The sequence below is a fragment of the Gallus gallus genome, chromosome 2 (genome assembly GCF_016699485.2).
Source record: "Gallus gallus isolate bGalGal1 chromosome 2, bGalGal1.mat.broiler.GRCg7b, whole genome shotgun sequence".
Taxonomy (NCBI): Eukaryota; Metazoa; Chordata; class Aves; order Galliformes; family Phasianidae; genus Gallus; species Gallus gallus.
Genome location: NC_052533.1, coordinates 117,438,509 through 117,446,353, shown reverse-complemented (window position 1 = coordinate 117,446,353; position 7,845 = coordinate 117,438,509). Strand labels below are relative to the sequence as shown.

General features: G+C 41.9%; 1 protein-coding gene across 2 annotated transcripts; it reads left to right on the top strand.

Moving 5' to 3' along the window:
* Nucleotides 1-465: 465 nt before the first annotated feature.
* On the top strand, nt 466-7,070 carry RPL7 (ribosomal protein L7). Of its 2 annotated transcripts, NM_001006345.3 has the most exons (7): nt 468-500; nt 1,286-1,388; nt 2,194-2,360; nt 3,014-3,151; nt 3,474-3,583; nt 4,629-4,839; nt 7,008-7,070. In NM_001006345.3, exons 1-6 carry the CDS (start codon nt 487-489, stop codon nt 4,835-4,837), a joined length of 741 nt encoding a protein of 246 aa, NP_001006345.1. In that variant the 5' UTR covers nt 468-486; the 3' UTR covers nt 4,838-4,839; nt 7,008-7,070. The 2 variants fall into 2 exon arrangements, with proteins under 2 accessions (XP_040533537.1, NP_001006345.1); XM_040677603.2 differs by lacking the exon at nt 7,008-7,070 and having other exon boundaries at nt 466-500; nt 4,629-4,845.
* The last annotated feature ends 775 nt before the right edge of the window (nt 7,071-7,845 follow it).

Below are 7,845 nucleotides of genomic sequence, written 5' to 3'. Positions count from 1 at the left end.
CTCGGCAGCTGCCGGAGGAGAAAGCGGGTTCTGCGCTAACACCCGATTTTATAGGTGTTTTATCGCACAGCTACGCGCTGGTGGATGTTATTTACCTTCCCCGTTATAGTTTTGATGAGACCGGGGGGATATAAGGTTTAGGAACACGCGGAGATGTTCGCAGTGAGCAGCGGGAGGAGACTTCCCACACACCGGCGCGCTGCGGGGCGCCACGCAGGGCTGTGCTGTGCGGCGGGAGGCGGCGCCCCGCGTGCCCTCAGTGTCGAGCGCGGCACTGAAGGCTGAAGCACGGAAAGCTCGCGCGACGCACCGCACGCCGAAGCGACGCAGGCGTTCGCGGGCCACCCCGGGCTCCGCACCGCGGTCCGGCACCGCCGCGGACACCCAAACGCGGGGTCCTTCCGCAGCGCAGGGCCCTGCCCGCGCAGGCAGGCGGCTTGAGTTGTCCCCGCGCATGCGCCTGCTCTCTCTCTTCCGGCGCCGATCATGGCAGACAAGGAGTAAGTGGCCGCCCTGCCCCGCGACAATCCGCTGCCATCCGCGGCTGTGGCGGCGCCTGCCGCCAGCCTCCCCTGTCGGGACGGTGTTTGCCGTTCTCTGGCTGCAGGGCCTCTGCTAATGACCCGGGGGGCGGCCTGGGAGCGGCGGGAGGTTGGGGCTGAGGCTGAGGCTGAGGCTGAGGGCGGCGGGGATGCGGCTGCCGCCGTCTCTGTCCCTTCCTTTCTGCGGGCTGCCGTGTAGCCGCGGTGAGGTGGGATGGGGAGGTAGAGCCGGCATCGGGCACGGCTGTGCCGGGTGGGGGAGTTGCGGGGCTGAGTGCAGTCGGGGCTGTGCTGGGGGTTGGGAGGACTCGCAGGCGCTCGTAAGGCAGGAGCAGGCCCGAGATGTTCGTAGCGTATAAACGCAAGTCTTGCACGTGTTTCAGCATCAAGGGGTTTCAAATGCAAGTAAGCTTGAACGTCATGAAAGTGAAATTTAATTATTATCAGGCTTTTCTCTTCCTAAAGCTTCTTCCTAAATACTTCATGAAGTTGAATTACTAATTATTTTTTGGTAGGTGTGCAGAAACCGAAGGCTAATGTGTCAGACTTCCCTGTCTTAATACAAAAAGTGATCTTTTCAGGCTGTATCAAAGCCTGGTGACAGTGAGGACAAGTTGTATGCCTCAGTAAACTGGCTGGAGACAACGAGGCCTGTGTGTATGTTGTCTCTTGTTGCTTTTGGTGTTTATGATGTGCTGGTTTTAGTAAACGTGGGTTTTAAGAGTGTTTTTCTTGTCACTTAGGGCAAAGAAGGTGCCATCTGTCCCGGAAAGCCTCCTGAAGAGGCGACAGGCTTATGCAGCCGCAAAAGCCAAACGTTTGAAGAGGCTGTTGGCTCAAAAAAAGGTGAGTGTTGCATGACTCCTTGCTTGCATTGCTGTCTGTTTTGTAGGCAGGTCAGTGAGCTGCTATCACTGCTGACAGAAAGCAGTCAGGACCCTTGCAGTGTTTATATCAGAGTCATAGAATGGCCTGGGTTGGAAAGGACCACAGTGATAATCTAATTTCACCCCCTCTGCTATGTGCAGGGTCACCAACCACTAAACCAGGCTGCCCAGAGCCACATCCAGCCTGGCCTTGAATGCCTCCAGGGATGGGGCATCCACAGCCTCCGTTGGCAACCTGTTCCAGTGTGTCACCACCCTCTGTGTGAAAAACTTCCTCCTAATATCCAACCTAAACCTCCCCTGTCTTAGTTTAAAACCATTTCTCCTTGTCCTATCACTATCCACCCTTGTTAACAGCTGTTCCCCCTCCTGTTTATATGCTCCCTTCAAGCATTGGAAAGCCATGATATTTTCTGAATGCATAGATCTGAAATATTCACTAGAAGGGGTCAAAATTGTGTATAAAGAATTAGATTTAGGCATAGCTGAGACGAAGCATCTGCAAACATTAATGCTCAGCAAGGAAAGATACTGCAGCGTTTGTGAGGAAAAGCACAATACGTGGTAATATGTTGTTCAAAATAAGGCACTATCGCAGTGTGGCAGAGTTCTCCACGTTTTTGTTGTCTGATGGTCATCCTGAAGTCCACCCTACAGACAGATGTGCCTGGTATCTGTGCAGAGTTCAGGCACACGCTGCGTTATTTGATTTCCATGTATTGAAACGCATTATATAGTCTTAAGTAACGTTTGGTTTATTCCAGTTTCGTAAAGCGCAAAGGAAAATCATCTATGAAAGGGCCAAAGCTTACCATAAGGAGTACAGACACATGTACAGACAGGAGATCCGCATGGCCAGGATGGCCAGGAAAGCTGGTAATTACTATGTTCCAGCTGAACCGAAGCTTGCATTTGTCATCAGGATAAGAGGGTAAGAATAAGAATACATTGTTTATATTCAGAAGCACTGAAATTCTCCCTTTTTTTAATCACATACCTTGTTTTGTGAGCTTAAACATGTAAATAAATCCAAGCTTTTGTCAGGATGCTTGGGGAGGTACTGGCAGTGGTGTTGGTGATACATTAGTGACTTTATTCAGTTGAGTGTGAACTGCCATTGGGAATCCTTGACTTATTAAAACAACAAACAAAGCAAAACAAGACTGCAAATACATGCAAACTATTACTCTGTTTAAGTTCTTGATAAAATTATGTACCACTGTTCACTACTGAGTGTTATTAGAAGTGTTTGTTGAACTGTGTTTTGGTAAAAGTGTTAGAGAAAACTAACAAGAGAAAGAATTATATGCAGGAGAACACAGGGCTACGTAGTTAATAAGTGTAATTTTTGTTTGAATTATTTTCATGGAGTTAAATCTGCTTTCATCCTAAAATACAGAAATATGATAACATACTGAGTTGCCTTTGTGAAATGGGTAAAATCGTGATGCATTTTAAGACAGGAGGACATTACTGTTTATTTTTCTGTTAGGGTTTTTGTTTCTTTAACTCTTGTTATTGCTGTGATGGTACCTATATGTTTTCAGATGAAGATAACTGAGGCTTTTTGCTATGTTCCTCTAGTATCAATGGTGTGAGCCCCAAGGTCCGGAAGGTGTTACAGCTTCTTCGCCTGCGTCAGATTTTTAATGGCACCTTTGTGAAGCTCAACAAAGCTTCTATCAACATGCTGCGGATTGTTGAGCCCTATATTGCATGGGGGTGAGTAACGTGTTCAATTCTATCAAAGTGATGCAAACATTGATTGCCATGGATTTTGCTATGTTAGTCTTGCACGTTTTCCTCTGCTCAGGCTGTTTTGAAATCAAAGGAGGGAAAGATGAAAACAGGGTTAAGGCACTGCTTGAAAAGGCAGTGTTTGCTGCATATGATTGCATTTTGTTGCCAGCACTGTTGTGAGCTCAGTAGAAGTAAGATTTACTTCCATGTTTACTTTTGGGATGTGCTATAAATTACCTTGAATTGTTAGCTATTGAAATTCGATTTGTACAGTTGAATAACTCTTACCTGACTGTTATTTCAGTTATCCCAATCTGAAGTCTGTGCATGATTTGATCTACAAGCGTGGTTATGGCAAGATCAACAAGAAGCGCATTGCTCTCACTGACAACTCCCTGATTCGGAAGCGCCTTGGTAAATAGAGTTTCACTCTACAAAACAAAAACCAAACTAGTTGCAGTTGGACAACTGGTGCTGAGCTGGACAACTGTCCTTATTTGTCTCTTGGGAATAGTAGTGATTAGTTGACTGGATCTATTTCGGTATTATTACAAGGCATGCAGTAATTTTCATTTGAAAGTATTGAAAGTAAAGGTGTTGAGAATCAAAGTTCATGATTTTAGATTTGTAAATTTTGACTGCAATATCCTTGACACTTAATAGGATGGTATATATTTCTTCCTGCTCCAGCACTTTTTCCTTACAGAAAGTTCATTATACACTGCTTTGAAGTTTCAAATTTAGTATTTGAATTTGCTTATATCTTAGGCCTTTGTGCTCTGGTAAACAGGCCTTTTAAAGTTCCTGTGAGAAGAAATAGCTATTAAAGCCATCAGTGTACTCTGTCAAAGCACAGCATGGTGGTCAGTTGTCAGGAAATAATTCGAGCTCTAAGAGGCTTCAGTTTTCCCAGTCATACCAAGAAATACTGAAGTCTCTCTCATCTAAATCTCCCTTCCAGTCAGAAGTGTTGTGTTTTATGCTTTCAAATGCTGAAGGTACAGGTATTATGTTATTAGCACCTGCCTTTTTAGCATTGTATTTTATGAAGTCCACTTGTTACACATCAGTGAAGAATTTGGAGTGGCATGAAGAAAACATGTTATTGCATCATTCAACAACACAAACTGTTCAGTGAATTTCCCTGAGCTATGTGTAACTTGTATTCATGTGTATTTAAAAATCTATTTTCTGAATGATCAAGTGAGCAGTTGCTTTGTTCCTCATTGCTGGACAGAAATACAAAAAAAGTATCAATGAAATAATCTTGAGTTAGCTGCAGCTGATGCATTTTTTTGTTGGAAAAGCCAGTCATGGTCTGTATTGACAGAGTGGATGCTTTTTCACTTAGTGAATTTTGTTAAACTAGACAGATATGGCAGTAAGAAATAGATGATTTATAGCTTGTCATTGGTAGTGGCTCTGTAGACCTTACAGAAACAACTTTTCTGAATTTTAGGAAAACTTGGCATCATCTGCATGGAAGATGTGATCCATGAAATTTATACTGTTGGCAAGAACTTCAAAGTTGTGAACAACTTCCTTTGGCCCTTCAAGTTATCCTCTCCTCGGGGTGGAATGAAGAAGAAAACGATCCACTTTGTGGAGGGTGGAGATGCTGGTAACAGAGAAGATCAGATAAACAGACTCATCAGGAGAATGAACTAATGGTAAGATAGTACCAAATGTTAACATTATCCACTATTCTATCTCTACTATGTAGGCTGGAGTTGTTACTGCTTGACAGTTCATTTGTGCTCCAGTGGTAGGTACCTGGAATAGCCAAGTTGAGCAGTCTTTCTGAAGTTAAATGTTGATTGTAGATGATACATTTATGAAGTAGAAGTATTACTGGTAGTGTTTTCCCTTCACTAATAGCATGTTTGAAGGCATTGTTCGGATGTTATGATGGGAGGCCTTCAGATTTTGGCTACAGTTTTCAGTTCTCATTAATAAACTTTTCATACAGTTACTGTCGTGATTGTAATACAGTATTTCTTCACATTTTCTGATTTCTGCAAGAAAGAAGGAAGATTATTTAGCACTAGGAGAAACTAAATTCTCAATTTAAAGTATTTTAATGATCTAAAGTTTCAGCTTAAGGTTTCGTTCAGAATGATTCAATTCGAGCTTTCATGTTAACTAAGACTTCAAGTTAGAAAGACTAATTTGCCAATTTGAATACGCTGTCCTTTAGAAATGGGAAGTTTTATTGACATGTCACTTACAGCAGTTTGGAAGTGGCTGCTGAAGTCTGAAATTAGTGTCTGCTTCAACCTCTGTCCTATCATTTATCGTTGTCATTCTGCTGTTCCTCTTTTGGTGAGAAATCTTGACCATTCAAAGACAAAGCTTCGAGACAAAGTCTCGTATTTCCCATCTTTCCAGCTTTCTCACACACTAAGCCAACTTCAGTGTTGCCCTTATCAATTTTTCCCTCAAGGATAAATGCCTTTTTGGTATACATCAAATATTCTGGAATTTAAGAAAGCTCTCTTGTTTCAGAATGGTTGCAAAAACTAAGAGGCAAAAATGCAGCTTTCCCCAAACTCATCAAAGGCAAGAAGCTTTTGGTTTGCTTCAGAACTAGTAATTTCCAAGGGCTTGGTTAATAAAAATAGCAGGTAGTGATGAGATTTTAGAGCTAAAAACTGGAGTAGAAGCTATTTGTTATTAATGTGATTATTAATATTGATTAAAAATGCTTATAAATTGTCCTTAGAAGCACGTTTTTGGAGGGAAGGTGATCTCTGCTTCTTTTTAATCAAGCTTCGCTTTGGCGTTTTGTTTTGGGTTTTTTTTTCCTTTAAGGAAGTTGAGCTCTACTCTCTGTGCAAGAAGCCAGAGACAGCCTCGTGAGATAACCTTCCAGCTGTCTGGCTGAGCTGTTTTATTGAAGCTTATACGTAGGCTGTTCTTACTCTGTTCACACTCTTCCAAACTTCTTGCATATTCTTTTGTTTGTCTTGTTCTATGAAGCAATGGACCTTTAAAGTACTGATGACACAGCACGTGGAAACCTGGCACTTCAGGAGAATGGCTGATTACCAGGGACAATGTTCCCATCAAACTTTTTAGCTTGCCTATGTAAAGAACTGATTTTGAGAAGGCGAGCTGCCTTGGGTGGTGGTGGTATGTTGCTCTTGGTAGCATTCTCTAGAAGTTTCATGTTCTCACAGATGCTTCTCTAAAGTTAATCTGTGAGTCTTCAGAAGAAAGATTGAGCACAACTACTCTTATGTTTCTGTGTGGTTCCTGAGCATAAGATGAAAAATACTATATTGAATTCAAACTTTGCAACTTTTCTGTCAGCATAGATCCTTTCCCCTCCATCTTCACTGTCAAGCATCTGAACAGTACCGGCAGATATTGGGACATTACAATTTAAGCTACTGGATGCTATTAGCTCTTAAGCAGACTTTAAAAGAAATTTGAGACAAGTTTGCTTTTTGTTTTAATTATTCTGTGTAAACAGTCCCTGAAACTTACTGAAAACAGGGTTATTGGAGAAGATATTAAATACACTCAGTGCCTCAGGATGTATTCACGTACAGCATTGTCTTCTGCTAAGCTTTCAGAAAAATAGGGAGAGATAGCAATACTTCAAGATAGAAGTGTTTTATTCAGTTAGTTCTGTCAATGGAAGTTGGTGTTTTCAGCGCAGAGATGTCAGTTTAGAAGTTAAAGTTTGCAAGACTATTAAAGTTTTAAGTCTGGTAAAGAAAAAGTAGTGGTTTTAGTCTGCATTATTAAGTGTAAGACTGTATGAACTCTTTGGGTGGCCAAAGTAGTTTCAGGTCTGTGTGTGTCTAATGATACTTCTTTCTTTCTGTTTCAGATTCAGATGCCCAGCTGCAGTTTTTCAAAGTCTGGTCTGTTAATAAAATCTTCTTGCACAAAACAGTGTCACCTCAGTTGTTCTTTTGGTAACCCTTTTTCATAGCAGCATTAGTTGATAAGACAATTTGGAGCAACCTCTTTTAAACTATGACTTACTCTCTGAATTCGCAGTATGCAGGTAATACTGTTTTCAGCTTCAGACAGGCAAGGGATTAATTATTTTTTGAGTGACAACAAGTATGTGAGAGTTTTTTTTTATGTAAAGAATAGTCAAGGTTAGATCTATTGTTCTTAAAACATTAAGATGCTGTTTTTAGTGTCATAGTATTTACTTCAAGCTCTTAACAACTTCAGATTATTATTTTTTTACCAGAGGAAAAATAAAATACAGTATGCAAAAAGTATTTTAAACATTGAGTAATTACTCTGCTTTGTTTGCAGTGCTTTATTTTGGATATTGTAGTATTGGAGACCACAAGATTTGTTTGGATCAGGACAATTGTTGCTGATGTATAGGACTACAGTCTCGTAGAGGGACTGTTAAAATTGCAGAACTCTTGAATGGAACTTGTATTCAAACTGACTTTATGGATGCCCCCTCTGTAGAGACATTCAAGGCCAGGCTGGATGGGGCTTTGGGCAGCCTGGTCTATAGGGAGGTGTCCCTGCCTATAGCAGACGGTTGGAACTACATGGTCTTAAAGGTCCCTTCCAGCCCAAACCATTCTGTGGTAACGCTGAAGGATCTTAGCCTGCTGAGACACTTAGTACAATAGATAAACAGATGGCATCTATTCTGTCTGAATGTTTTTCTCGGGGTGAGCTATGTTTATGCA

Excerpts from the sequence above, each read along its gene's own strand:
- RPL7 (NM_001006345.3), top strand. Across the intron at positions 1,389-2,193 it reads GGCTGTTGGCTCAAAAAAAG|TTTCGTAAAGCGCAAAGGAA; the intron begins GTGAGTGTTGCA and ends GGTTTATTCCAG. Across the intron at positions 2,361-3,013 it reads TTTGTCATCAGGATAAGAGG|TATCAATGGTGTGAGCCCCA; the intron begins GTAAGAATAAGA and ends ATGTTCCTCTAG.